This window comes from Hypanus sabinus, chromosome 25, assembly GCF_030144855.1.
Source record: "Hypanus sabinus isolate sHypSab1 chromosome 25, sHypSab1.hap1, whole genome shotgun sequence".
NCBI classification, from domain to species: Eukaryota; Metazoa; Chordata; class Chondrichthyes; order Myliobatiformes; family Dasyatidae; genus Hypanus; species Hypanus sabinus.
In genome coordinates, this window is record NC_082730.1 from 13,912,896 (window position 1) to 13,928,431 (window position 15,536).

The 15,536-nt window shown below is 42.3% G+C and overlaps 1 protein-coding gene across 3 annotated transcripts in view; it reads right to left on the bottom strand.

The window, feature by feature from the left end:
- Window positions 1-5,666: 5,666 nt before the first annotated feature.
- Window positions 5,667-15,536, bottom strand: part of LOC132381031 (uncharacterized) — an 88,791-nt gene continuing 78,921 nt past the window's right edge. For all 3 annotated transcript variants that reach the window (XM_059950141.1, XM_059950140.1, XM_059950139.1), the window contains 3 exons: window positions 14,956-15,064; window positions 12,371-12,417; window positions 5,667-10,285 (listed from right to left, as the gene is read on the bottom strand). In XM_059950141.1, coding sequence (XP_059806124.1) covers window positions 10,031-10,285; window positions 12,371-12,417; window positions 14,956-15,064 — 411 coding nt within the window. In that variant the 3' untranslated portion in view covers window positions 5,667-10,030. The remainder of the gene's footprint in view (window positions 10,286-12,370; window positions 12,418-14,955; window positions 15,065-15,536) is intronic.

Genomic DNA, 15,536 nt, shown 5'->3' on the forward strand with positions numbered 1-15,536 from the left:
GGTACTGTTTTGTGATATGAACTTCAAACATGTTTTGTTAACGAACTTCAAACATTTGGATGTTTGATAAAATCAGCTGGCTCACTGTGATTTCTAATTTGTCTTCTTCCTGCATAATTCCTCATATCTATTTGAAGGAAACATTTCTTTTCAGACAACTATTCAGATAATGAAAGTAAGACTTGGTTGACTAATGACAAGTCCACTGAACAAAGTTCAGGACTGTGAAGCACACACACAGCGATCCTGAGTTAGACAGGAAATAGATTTGTGAACTTTATAAATAATCAGCAATGCCAAGAAACAAAACCAGTTCTAAACTGAATCCCAGACTGGCTGTCCGCTCTGGCAGGGCTTAAATGCTGTAACTATTCTGCAAAATAAAGCAGCATGGTTGACCACTGCACATCCTATCCCAATGGATTTTACACATTCGTGCATGTTTTCAACAGAAAGGCTTTGGAATGTCATCACTTCCCCTAACAGTGCTCCTGAACCTACAGTCATCATTGCAGACCTCCTATAAGTCTCGAGACTGAACCCACAGAAAGCATCTGGACCTGGTGGGGGGGCCCTGTGGTCAGCATGGACAGACTGGGCCAAAAGGCCTTCATCCATGCTGTAGTACTCTGTAACTCTACAAGATTGTTGTGAGTGCTGAACTGAGCCACATGGACTCCAAACTCGTGAGACACAAAAGAACTTTATTCAACACAGCAGTTGAGGAAATCTGTATCTGCTCTCTCCACACACACAACAGCACAGTGATATTTTATACTTTGTAAGTAAAAACACAACAATGTTTGATTCACAGCATTTTAATAGCTGTTGTTACTTAACACTTAACTTTAATTTTGAAAATTGACAGTCAATTTTTGAAGAATTGCAGATTTACAATGGAAGCACATCAGAAATGAATGGCACATGTGAATGTTAATGTACTGGTGGTTTCTCCAATAGCATCTGAGTCATTAAGTGTCATTTAATATCACCATAGAACCATAGAACATTACAGCACAGAAACAGGCCTTTTGGCCCTTCTTGGCTGTGCTGAACCATTTTTCTGCCTAGTCCCACTGACCTGCACCTAGAACATATCCCTCCATACCACTCTCATCCATGTACCTGTCCAAGATTTTCTTAAATATTAAAAGTGAGCCTGCACTCACCACTTCAACTGGCAGCTCATTCCACACTCCCCCTACCCTCTGTGTGATGAAGCTCCTCATAATCATAATCATAACATGATCATAACATGATGAGTTTTTATCTACAATTTGAAGTGATCATAACATGATAAGTTTTTATCTACAATTTGAGAGGGATAAGGGCAGATCAGAGGTGTCAGTGTTGCAATTAAATAAAGGAGACTGTGGAGCCACGAGGGAAGAGCTGGCCAAAGTTAAATGGGCGGATTTAACAGTGGATCAGTGTTCAGTGTTCAGTGGACAGTAGATCAGCAGTGGCAGATATTCTTGGGCATAATACAAAAGATGCAAAAGCAGTTCATTCAAATGAGAAGGAAGGATTCAAAGAGAGGGAAGGGACCACAGTGGTTGACAAAGGAAGTCAGAGATTGTATAGCATTAAAGAAAAAGAAGTATGACAGGGCTAAGATGAGTGGGAATACAGATGATTGGGAAAGTTTTAAGGAGCAGCAGATCTTAACTAAAAAAGCAATACGGAGAGAAAAAATCAGGTATGAGCTCAGTCTAGCCAGGAATATAAAAGGGGATAGCAAAAGCTTTTTTAGCTATGTGAAGAGAAAGAAGATAGTTAAGAACAATTTTGGCCCCTTGAAGAATGAATTGGGAGAAATTGTTATGGGAAACAGGGAAATGGCAACAGAATTTAATGCGTACTTTAGATCTGTCTTCACCAGAGAGGACACAAGCAATCTCCCAGATGTATGGATGGGCCAGGGTAATAAGATATCAGAGGAATTGAGACAGATTGACATTAGGAAAGAAACTGTGATGAGTAGACTGGTAGGACTGAAGGCTAATAAATCCCCGGGTCCAGATGGTCTGCATCCGAGGGTTCTAAAAGAGGTGGCTCAGGAAATTGCGGATGCATTGGTAATCATTTTCCAATGTTCCTTAGATTCAGGATCAGTTCCTGAAGGTTGGAGAGTGGCTAATGTTATCCCACTTTTCAAGAAGGGAGGGAAGGAGAAAACGGAGAACTATCGCCCTGTTAGCCTAACGTCAGTCGTGGGGAAGATGCTTGAGTCCATTATTAAGGACGAAATAGTGGCACATCTAGATGGCAGAAATAGGATTAGACCAAGCCAGCATGGATTTACCAAGGGCAAATCATGCTTGACTAATCTGTTGGAGTTTTTTGAGGGTGTAACAAGGATGTTAGATGAGGGTAAGCCAGTGGATGTTGTATACCTAGATTTTCAGAAGGCATTCGATAAGGTGCCACATAGGAGATTGGTGAGTAAAATCAGAGCTCATGGCATTGGGGGCAGGGTTTCAACATGGATAGAAAACTGGTTGGCAGATAGAAAGCAAAGGGTAGCAGTGAATGGGTGTTTCTCGGACTGGCTGGAGGTGACTAGTGGGGTACCAGAGGGCTCTGTATTGGGACCACAGCTCTTTACGATTTATGTCAATGATTTAGATGAGGGCATTGAAAACTATATCAGCAAGTTTGCTGACGATACTAAACTGGGTGGCAGTGTGACATGTGAAGAGGACGTTAGGAGAATACAGGGAGACTTGGATAGGCTGGGTGAGTGGGCAGATACTTGGCAGATGTCATTCAATGTGAATAAATGTGAAGTTATCCACTTTAGAAGCAGGAACAAGAGGGCAGAGTATTGTCTGAATGGTGTAGAGTTAGGTAAGGGAGAAATGCAAAGAGACCTAGGAGTCCTAGTTCACCAGTCAATGAAGGTGAATGAGCAAGTGCAACAGGCAGTGAAGAGGGCAAATGGAATGTTGGCCTTTGTTACAAGGGGAATTGAATACAAGAGCAAGGATGTCCTTTTGCATTTGTACAGGGTCCTGGTGAGACCACACCTGGAATATTGTGTACAGTTTTGGTCTCCAGGTTTAAGGAAGGACATTCTGGCAGTTGAGGAAGTGCAGCGTAGATTCACTAGGTTGATTCCTGGGATGGCAGGGCTGTCTTACGCAGAGAGATTGGAGAGATTGGGCTTGTACACGCTGGAATTGAGGAGATTGAGAGGGGATCTGATTGAAACGTTTAAGATAATTAAAGGATTTGATAGGATTGAGGCAGGAAATATGTTCCAGATGTTGGGAGAGTCCAGTACCAGAGGGCATGGATTGAGAATAAGAGGTCAGTTATTTAAAACAGAGTTGAGGAAGAGCTTCTTCTCCCAGAGAGTTGTGCAGGTGTGGAATGCACTACCTCGGAAGACGGTGGAGGCCAATTCTCTGGATGCTTTCAAGAAGGAGCTAGAAAGATATCTGACGGATAGGGGAATCAAGGGATATGGGGACAAGGCAGGGACTGGGTATTGATAGTGAATGATCAGCCATGATCTCAGAATGGCGGTGCAGACTCGAGGGGCCGAATGGTCTACTTCTGCACCTATTGTCTATTGTCTATAATGTTCCCTTTACACTTTTCCCTTTTCACACTTAACCCATGTCCTCTGTTTTTTTTTTTCTCCCCAAGCATCAGTGGAAAAAGTCTGCTTGCATTCACTCTATCTACACCCATCATAATTTTATATATATCTATCAAATCTCCCCTCATTCTTCTACGCTCCAGGGAATAAAGTCCTAACCTATTCAACCTTTCTCTAACTCAATTTCTCAATTACTGGCAACATCCTTGTAAACCTTCTCTGCACTCTTTCAATCTTATTAATATCCTTTCTGTTATTAGGTAACCAAAACTGCTTGCAACACTCCAAATTCAGCCTTGCCAATGTCTTATACAACCTCACCATAACATTCCAACTGTTATACTCAATACTTTGATTTATAAAAGCCAATCTGCCAAAAGCTCTCCTTACAACCTATCTACCTGTGACGCCACTTTGAGGGAATTATGTATCTGTATTCTCAGATCCCTCTGTTCTACTGCACTCCTCAGTGTCCTACCATTTACCTTGTATGTTCTACCTTGGTTTCTCCTTCCAAAGTGCAATACCTCACACTTGTCTGCATTAAATTCCATCTGCCATTTGTCAGCCCTTTTGCCAGCTGATCCAAATCCCTCTGCAAGCTTTGAAAACCTTCCTCACTGTCCACAACACCTCCAAACTTTGTATCATCAGCAAATTTGCTGATCCGATTTACCACATTATCATCCAGATCATTGATATAGATGACAAATAACAATGGACCCAGCACTCATCGCTGTGGAACACCACTATTCATAGGCCTCCACTCAGAGAAGCAATCCTCCACTACCACTCTCTGGCTTCTCCCATTGAGCCAATGTCTAATCCAATTTACAACCTCACCATGTATTCCTAGCAACTGAATCTTCCTAACTAACCTGCTATGCGGGACCTTGTCAAAGGCCTCAATGAAGTCCATGTAGACAACATCCACTGCCTTCCCTTTATCCACTTTCCTGGTAACTTCCTCGAAAAACTCTGATAGATTGGTTAAACATGACCTACCACACACAAAGCCATGTTCATTCTCCCTAATTAGTTCCTGTCTATCCAAATACTTGTAGACCCTATTTCTTAGAACTGCTTTCAATAATTTACCTACTACTGAAGTCAAACTTACCAGCCTATAATTTCCCGGATTACTTTTACAACCTTTTTTAAACAACGGAACAACATGAGCTACCCTCCAATCCTCCGGCACCTCCGCCGTGGATATCGACATTTTAAATATATCGGCCAGGGCCCCTGGAATTTAACACTAGTCTCCTTCAAGGTCTGAAGGAATACTCTGTTGGGTCCTGGGGATTTATCTACTCTGATTTGCCTCAAGACAGCAAACACCTCCTCCTCTTTAATCTGTATAGGTTCCATAACCTCACTACTTGTTTACCTTATTTCCATAGACACCTTGCCAGTTTCCTTAATAAATACAGATGCAAAAAACCTATTTAAGGTCTCCCCCATTTCTTTTGGTTCCATACAGAGCCGACCACTCTGATCTTCAAGAGGACCAATTTTATCCCCTACAGTCCTTTTGCTCTTAATATACCTGTAGAAGCTCTTTGGGTTATCCTTCACCTTGACTGCCAAAGAAACCTCATGTCTTCTTTTAGCACAATTCATCTATTGTCTTACCTGAGGTGTACAGAATCAGATGTTGCAAAGCTCAGTATGGAGAAGCAAAACCTTATATTCTGTTTGGGTAGTCTAAAACCTGATGGCATGAATATCAATTTCTAATTCCCACTCAGAAAAAAAATCCCTGTCATTGCCCTCTTTTTCTATTCCCCACTCTGTTCTTTAACCTATTCTCACCTGCCTATCAACACCCCTTGGTCCCCTCCTCCTTCCCTCTCTCCTCTGGCCCACACACCTCTCCTTTCTTTTTACAATATATTTATTCAGAAGAAAAAAACAAGATTTACAGATACAACACATAGATACATCTCAACATAAATAGTTTACATTCATATATTGTAATAAAATTGATCAAAATGTTATAGCATATCACATAAGGGTATACAACTCTGTAATCAAAAATTTAAAGATAGGTCATACATCATAAAATAATTTTTTTATATAAAAATGTCAACCCCCTACCAACTACCAAAGAAAAAAGCTGATGGATGATAATGGATAATTAGAAAAAAAAATATTTGCTTAAGAAGAGAAGATAGAAATATACATAAAAGTCTGTGCACTGTTAAACTTTATAAATTGGAAAAGTAATTTAGGAAAGGTCCCCAGATATCATAAAAAGAGTGTTTAGAATTTAAGACTGAGCAGCGGATCTTCTCTAAATTTAAAAAAGACATAATATCATGTAGCCATTGAAGATGTGTAGGAGGGGTAGACTCCTTCCATTTAAGCAACATTGCTCTCCTTGCTAAAAGAGAGGTAAAAATTAAACCTGTAGGTTTGGAGTATTTAAAGTTATATCTTCATTTGCATTAATACCAAACAAAGCTGTAAGGGGATTTGGGTCAAATTGGACTCTAAAAAGCTGTGAGAAGCTATGGAATACTTCCCGCCAAAACTTTTCAATTTTAGGGCAAAACCAAAACATATGAATTAAAGAGGCATCAGCAGAGTTGCATGTATTACATGGAGAAACGTTTGGATAAAAACTGGACAGTTTCTGTTTAGAAATGTAAGCTCTATGAACCACTTTAAATTGTAGAAGAGAATGACAGGCACAGAAAGATGATTTATTAACCCGTTTAAGAATTTTATTCCATCTTTCATCACAAATCTGACAATTTAGGTCATCCTCCCAAGCTTTTTTTAATTTTCCTGAACTCTACCATCCTTTTCCTGCCTCAATGGAACATACCTATGCAGTACTCCATGCAAATGTGACCTGAACATTTGCCACATTTCTACTGTGCATTTCTCTGAGAACATCTGCTCCCAATTTATGCTCCCAAGTTCCAGCCTAATAGCATCATATTTCCCCCATCCCCAATTAAATGTTTTCCCAAATTGTCCGCTCCTATACCTCTCCAGCGCTATGGTGAAGGCGATAGGGTTGCGTGTCACTATCTCCAAAATGCTCCCCATCGAGAGATCTGACACCTGACCAGGTTCATTTCCCAATACCAGATCAAGTATAGCCTCTCCTCTAGTTGGCTTATCTCCATATTGCGACAGGAAACCTTCCCTGAACACACCTTACAAACTCTACCTCATCAAAACCCCTTGTAATAAGGAGATGCCAGTCAATATTTGGATAGTTAAAATTTCCTGTCACAACAACCCTATCATTATTAGAAAAGATAGAAAATGTACAGCCGTGCTGAACATGTACTTCTTTAGAAATTACCTAGGATTACCCATAGCCCTCTATTTTCCTAAGCTCCATGTACCTATCCAGGAATCACTTAAAAGATCCTATCATATCCTATCCATCGCCTTTGCTGGCAGCCCATTCTATGCGGTCACCACTCTCTGCTTAAAAACTTACCCCGACATCTAACCTGTATCCTCTCATGTTGCCCAGTGTTCCAGAATCTGCCTCCCTGTCTGCTCCTCAATGTCACTGTTACTATTTGAGGGTCTTTTAAAAAACCCAGTAGAGTTATTGCCCCTTTCCTGTTTCTGACTTCTACCCACACTGACAGTAGACCATCCCTCAATGACTTCCCCCTTTTCTGCAGTCGTGACATTTCCCCTTATGAGCAACGCCACACCCCCAACCTCTTCTGCCTCCCTTTCTGTTCTTTTTGAAACATCTAAAGTCCAGCACACTCAGCAGCCATTCCTACTCCTGAGACAACCACGTTTATATAATGGCCACAACATCACAGTTCCACGTATTGATCCACACTCCAATTTCTAATATCTGGATTCCTGTCCTCCGTACAATCTTTCAGCCATACATTTATCCTCCACCTCATTTGATTCCTATACTCACTGTCGTGTGGTACAGGCAGCAATCCCGAGATCACTACCTTTGAGGTCCTGCTTCTCAACTTACTTCCTAACTCCCTATATTCTGGTTTGAGGACCTCTACCCTTTTTCTACTTATGTCGTTGATACCAATATGCACCACGACCTCTGGCTGCTCACCCTTCTATTTCAGCATATTGTGGACGCGGTCTGAAACATCACGAGCCCTGACACCTGGGAAGAAAACGATTATCCTTGTTTCTTTTTCATGTCCACAGAGTTGCCTATCTGTCCGCTAAATATAGAGTCCCCTGTTACCGCTGACCACCTCTTCCGTTCCCTACCCTTCTGAGCCACAGGGCCAGACTCAGAGCCAGAGGCACGGCCACTGTTGCTTTTCCCAGGTAGGTCGCTCCCCCCAACAGCACTCAAAAATGTGGACAGCCACAGGAGTGCTGTCCACTACCTGATGCCCTTCCTTCCCCCTACTGAAGGTCACCCACTTATCTGTCTCCTGTGACCCTGGGGTGACTACCTGCTTAAAGCTCCTGTCAATCTTTCCTCTCTCTCCCTAACAAGCTAAAGGTCATCGAGCTGCAGCTCCAGTCCCCAACTTGGTCCCCATGGTGCTGCGTCTCAATACAACTGGTGCAGATGTAGCTGTCAGGGAGGCTGGAAGTCTCATGGACATCCCACAGCCGATACCCAAAACAGAAAACGGGTCTCACAGTCATATCCAGTATTCTAATGCATCAATCTCATGAGACACTCCTTTTTTAAACTTTCCTCCTTGATCTGTGCAAAGATCTATCTCTCTTTCTTTGAATCAATTGGTCCGCTGCTAATGCGCCCAGCCCAGCAAAATGCTCCTTAAAAAAAAATTTCTTCCCCGACCTCTACAAAGCTCACTCTGTCATCAAATCAATTGGGCCAGACCAGACTTAAAATGATCCACCAGTCCTCCAGCTTCAGATCAGGACTAACAACCTTGACTGGTAAAACAAAATTGTTACAGAAACAGCAATGAAGATTCCCTCTATATCTGAGTGTGATGGTATTCTCGAACCTCTGCCCAGGATTTGCATGACTACCAGCAGAAAAAACTGAGAGGAAGCTACTGACATGATGAAGGAAACCCTGAACACCACCAGAGATGGAGGACCTGCACTGCTGCCCCAGACACAGCAGCGTAATGGGTAGTCACACAGAGATGATCTAGACTTAGACCCTCATTGCCAATGGAGAGGAACTGGAAAGCAGGGTTTACATAGAAACATAGAAAACCTACAGCACAATACTCTCGGGTCCTAAATTTGATTCCACGATTGATGTCGGCCAATGCACCGTACGCCTTCTTAATGACAGTCAACCTGCGCAGTTGTTTTGAGCGTCCTATGGACTCGGACCCCAAGATCCCTCTGATCCTCCACACCGCCAAGAGTCTTACCACTAATACTATATTCTGCCATCATATCTGACCTACCAAAATGAACCACCTCACACTTATCTGGGTTGAATTCCATCTGCCACTTCTCAGCATAGTTTTGCATCCTATCAATGTCCCACTGTAACCTCTGACAGCCCTCCACACTATCCACAACACCTCCAAGCTTTGTGTCATCAGCAAACTTACTAACCCATCCCTCCACTTCCTCATTCAGGTCATTTATAAAAATCACGAAAAGTAAGGGTTCCAGAACAGATCCCTGAGGCTCTCCACTGGTGACTGACTTCCATGCAGAATATGACCCATCTACAACCACTCTTTGCCTTCTGTGGGCAAGCCAGTTCTGGATCCACAAAGCAATGTCCCCTTGGATTCCATAACTCCTACTTTCTCAATAATCCTTGCATGGGGTACCTTATCACATGTCTTGCTGAAATCCATATCAACTACAACTACTGCTCTTCCTTCATCAATGTGTTTAGTCACATCCTCAAAATACGCAATCAGGCTCATAAGGTATAACTTGCCCCTGTCAAAGCCATGCTGACTATTCCTAATCATATTATGCCTCTCCAAATGTTCATAAATCCTGCCTCTCAGGATCTTCTCCATCAAGTTATCAACCACTGAGGTAAGACTCACTGGTCTATAATTTCCTGGGCTATCTCTACTCAGTTTCTTGAATAGGTTTGTGAAAGAAGCAGATCAGGATAAGCTTGACAAAGTAATTATGTGGATAGATTAAGGCAGAAGAGTTACACTTAGTGGCCACTTCATTCAGAACATCTTTGCACCTGCTCATCAGAGTAAATACCAAATCAGTTATGCGGCAGCAATTCGATGCAGGAAAGCATATGTGTCGGCGTGTTGTGCATTGAGAGGTGTTCTTCTGCAACATCTGTTGTAACAAATGTTATTTAACTTACTGTCAATTGAACCTCTTGTTCATATCTACATGCTTTTATGCATCGAGTTGTTACATGACTGGCTGATCAGATATTTTCATTGACAAGCAGGTGTATAGGTGAACTGAATAAAGAACATAACTCTTATGCCTCAATCTAGCCACATAACTACTTTTTCAAGCTTATTCCTCATCCTGTGGAGTAGCAGGAGAGAAAGCTTTCTGTTTGGGCTTTGCCCGATGGGTTTGAAATTTGATATCTGCATCGGTGATGTTATCCACATCAGTAACGGAGTGGACTGCTGTTGATTTCCTTTTATATTTCACACCTGCATACACAATTCCAGTTCCTTCTTTTGCCGAGTGGGCAGCTGTCTGTTTGTTTCGAATATGGTGTAGATCTGTATAAACAACATTTTCTTCCAACGTGGCCATTTTCTGAAAGAAAAAATGATATTCTGAAATCTGCTTTATGACTGATGAATATGAAATCTGAGTTTGTGAAAAGCTACAGGGAAAAGGCATCATAACAGTTGAGAGGGAAAATAAATCAGCTGTGATTGAAGGACAAAATTGTCTTAATGGGCCAAATGGTCTAATTCTGATCCTATACCACGTGGTGTCTCGTCTTAATTTCCTGGACTGTATTTTATTAAATATTTTATGTTTATATCCCAATTTCTACTCTCATGTGTAAGTGGAAACACCTTTATTCAATAAAATAGTTTGATACTCTTGCAGGCAACTACCAGATCATCCTCAGTTTTCTTTCTTTAAATAAACCCTATCCTTTCAATCAGCTTGTAGAATTTCATTTCCCATAATGTTTGATAACAGCTTATGGCTCAGAGGCTGTGATCCTTAGTGAGGACCCGCTACTAACTGTGCAACAACAACAGCCACAGTACGTGCGTTTGCAACACTGTGAGTCAGGCAGAGTGGTCAGCAGCACTGGGGCTCCACAAGGGACCGTCCTGTCTCCCTTTCTCTTCACCATCTACACCTCGGACTTCAACTACTGCACAGAGTCTTGCCATCTTCAGAAGTTTTCTGATGACTCTGCCATAGTTGGATGCATCTGCAAGGGACTTGAGGCTGAGTACAGGGCTATGGTGGGAAACTTTGTCACATGGTGTGAGCAGAATCATCTGCAGCTTAATGTGAAAAAGACTAAGGAGCTGGTGGTGGACCTGAGGAGGGCTAAGGCACCGGTGACCCCTGTTTCCATCCAGGGGTCAGTGTGGACATGGTGGAGGATTACAAATCCCTGGGGATACAAATTTACAATAAACTGGACTGGTCAAAGAACACTAAGGGTGTCTACAAGAAAGGTCAGAACTGTCTCTATTTCCTGAGGAGACTGAGGTCCTTTAACATCTGCCGGACGCTGCTGAGGATGTTCTACGAGTCTGTGGTGGCCAGTGCTATCATGTTTGCTGTTGTGTGCTGGGGCAGCAGGCTGAGGGTAGCAGACACCTATAGAATCAACAAACTAATTTGTAAGGCTAGTGATGTTGTGAGGGTGGAACTAGACTCTCTGATGGTGGTGTCTGAAAAGAGCATGCTGTCTAAGTTGCACGCCATTTTGGACAATGACTCCCATCCACTCCATAATGCACTGGTTAGGCACAGGAGTACATTCAGCCAGAGACTCATTCATCTGAGGTGCAACAACACTGAGCGTCATAGGAAGTCAACCCTGCCTGTGGCCATCAAACTTTACAACTCCTCCCTCGGAGTGTCAGACACCCTGAGCCAATAGGCTGGTTCTGGACTTATTTCCACTTGGCATAATTTACTTAGTATTATTTAATTATTTATGGCTTTTATATTGCTATATTTCTACACTGTTCTTGGTTGTAATGAAACCCAATTTCCCTCGGGATCAATAAAGTATGTCTGTCTGTCTGTCATGTTGATTTACAACACCAACACACAAAGTTGGTAGTTTGTGTTTCAGAGGGGTTCACTGAGAGAAGAGGTTGAAAATAAATTTGGGAATTATTTGGGCAAATTACAATACTTTTAGGGTTTACAGTATCAGTGATTTGCTGTAGCAGGTTAATTGATCACTCGGGTGTAATTGGGTGGCTCATGGCCCAGAAGGACCTGTTACCCTGCTGTATCTCTAAAGAACAAACGTTAAGAGGTCGGAATTGCAGGCGTTCATGGAGTTAAGTTCAGTGTGTGGGATTTGGGCAGCTGAAGCTACTGACATTGGTGATAGGATTCAGAGACTGGAAGATGCACACGAGGAACACACAGTCCTTGGAGGGTACAGCTCTTGGAGGGAAAGTAATGCCCAGAAGGGAAAATGTACGGTTGCAACAGGATGAACAGAAGAGAAAGGAATAAATAACCAGAAGGATATGCCAATAGGATTGAATGAGAGGAGTGTTTATGGGTTTGTGTAAAATATTAATACTGGGCATGACTGGTGGGATGAATGATCTGTAAACTCCTATGAAATCCAAATTTTAAACATTCTGAAGCATTCAGACAATTTATACTTCATGTCCATACCTGGGTTTTATTGTTGCCTTTTCTGTGAGAAGTTTTGGGCTTCATTTCTGGAAAATATAACATTACTGCTCACAATTCCATGTCTGTTATGGACATAAACATTTATTCATTCATTTATTTATTGATACAGCACAGAGTCAACCCTTGCAGCCTTTGAGCTGAAACCCAGGCTGCAACACAATAATGATTCTCCACTCAGAGCAAACTTCTGCTCTGGTTCCTACACAATATTCAGAAAGGATCATGTTGTTTTATACCCTACCTGATAATAACACACAGATGATCATGATGCTCACAATTCTCTTCACTGGTTTACAAAGTCTATTTAAAGGACAAAGTGATTTCTTTACTGATTTATTTGGTGATACACCACAGAGTAAGCCTTTCCAGACCTTTGAGACATGCCAACACAGCAAACCCAACAAGTCTGATTAACCTAAACCTAATCATGGGACAATTTACAATGACCAAGTAACCTAGGGTCATTTAGTTAAGCACATGAATGTGAAGAAAATGAAAGGATATTGGCATTGTGTAGGCGGAAGGGATAAGTTTATTTGTCCATTTGATTACAATTTTAAATTGTTGAACACAACTTTGCTGGCCAAAATGTTCTTTAATGTTCTATTTGATTCTCCTTGCAATTTTTCTGCCCCACCAACCATCCAAATGCCCCTGGGGTCAAAAGCTTTCTTTACAACACTGTCAATCTGTGCAGCAACTTTGAGTGTCTTATCAACACGGACACCAAGATCTCTCAGATCCTCTGCATTACTGAGAATCTTAAGATTAATATTATATTCTGTCTTCAAATTGGACCTACCAAACCGAATCACTTCACACTTAGTTGGGTTGACATCCAGCTGCTCCTTCTCAGACCAGTACTGCATATTATCGATGTCCTGTAGCGATGTGCTACACACAGTGCTGAAATACCGACACGCAGTCGGTAAGCCGTTTCGAGATTAGGTAATTCAGATACTCCTGGCAACTACTGCTGGCTATAAGGACGTCGTCCAAATAGATGAACGCAAAGTCCAAGTCGCGTCCCACCGCATCCATTAGCTGCTGGAACGTCTGTGCGGCATTCTTCAGGCCGAACAGCATTCGGAGGACCTCGAACAGTGCTGTTTTGGGGATGTCTTCAGGGTGCACCGGGATTTGATGGTATCCCCGGACAAGGTCCACTTTGGAAAATATTCTTGCCCCATGCAGGTTTGCTGCAAAGTCCTGTATGTGCAGCAAGGGGTAGCGGTCTGGAGTTGTAGCCTTGCTTTGTCTGTGGTAGTCACCGCATGGTCTCCAATCTCCGGCTGCTTTGGGCACCATGTGCAGAGGGGAGGCCCATGGGCTGTCGGGTCTCCGTACTATCCCCAATTCCTCCATCCTCTTGAACTCCTCCTTCACCAGGCGGAGATTTTCCTGGGGTAGCCTTCGTGCGTGGGCGTGGAGGGGTGGTCCCTTGTGGTGCTGAACCTCTGACAACCCTCCAGACTATCCACAACAGCCCCAACATTTGTGTCATCAGCAAACTTACTAACTGACCCTTATACTTCTTCATCCAGGACATTTATAAAAATCACAAGGAGGAGGGGTCCCAGAACAGATCTCTGAGTCACTTCACTGGTGACTGACTTCCATGCAGAATATGACCCATCTACAACCACTCTTTGCCTTCTGTAGGCAAGTCAGTTCTGGATCCACAAAGCAATATCCCCTTGGATCCCATGCCTCCTTACTTTCGCAATAAGTCTTGCATGGGGTACCTTATCACATGCGTTGCTGAAATCAGTATAATCAACACCGACTGCTCTTCCTTCATCAATGTGTTTAGTCACATCCTAAAATATTCAATCAGGCTCGTAAGGCATGACCTGCCCCTGTCAAAGCCATGCTGACTATTCCTAATCATATTTTTCCTCTCCAAATGTTCATAAGTCCTGCCTCTCCGGATCTTCTCCATCAACTTACCAACCACTGAGTTAAGTCTTACTGGTCTATAATTTCCTGGGCTATCTCTACTCCATTTCTTGAAAAGGTTTGTGAAAGAAGCAGATCAGGATAAGCTTGACAAAGTAATTATGTGGATAGATTAAGGCAGAAGAGTTAAACTTTGTGGCCGCTTTATTCAGGACATCTGTGCACCTGCTCGCGAGAGTAAATACCAAATCAATTATGCGGCAGCAATTCGATGCAGGAAAGCATGCGTGTCGGCGTGTTGTGCATTGAGAGGTGTTCCTCTGCACCTACCATTGTAATAAATGGTAATTTAACTTACTGTCAACTGAACCTCTTGTTCATATCTACATGCTTTTATGCATCGAGTTTATGCATCAGCCATGATTGACTGATTTGCATTAACGAGCAGGTGTACAGGTGAACTGAATAAAAAATGTAACTCTTATGCCTCGATCTAGCCACATAATTACTTTGTCAAGCTTATTCTTCATCCTGTGGAGTAGCAGGAGAGAAAGCTTTCTGTTTGGGCTTTGCATGATGGGTTTGAAATTTGATATCTGCATCAGTGGCATTGTCCACATCAGTAACGGAGTGGACTGCTGTTGATTTCCTTTTATATTTCACACCTGCATACACAGTTCCTTTTCCTTCTTTCGCTGACTGGGCAGCTGCCTGCTTCTTTCCAACGTGGCGTAGATCTGTATAAACGATATTGTTTTCCAACGTAGCCATTTCCTGAAATAAAAAAATAAATTCTGAAATCTACTTTATTACTGATAAATATGAAAGTTGAGGGTGTGAAAAGCTACAGGGAGAGGCAGCATAATACTTGAGAGGGAGAATAAATCAGCTGTGATTGATGGCCGGAACAGTCTTGATGGGCCAAATGGTCTAATTCTGATCCTATACCACCTGTGATCCTTGGTGAGGACCTGCTACTAAGTGTGCAACAAAAGCATGTTACTTTATACACAACACGCAAAGTTGGTAGATTGTTTTTCAGTGGGATTCACTGAGAGAAGAGGTTGAAAATAAATTTCGGAATTATTTGGGCAAATTACAATATGTTTAGGGTTTATAGTCAGAATGGTTTCTTGTAGTAGGTTAAGCGATTTGACGGGTGTAATTGGGTGGCTTGTGGGCCAGAAGGACCTGTTACCCTGCTGTATCTCTAAAGAATAAACGTTAGGAGGACAGAATTGCAGGA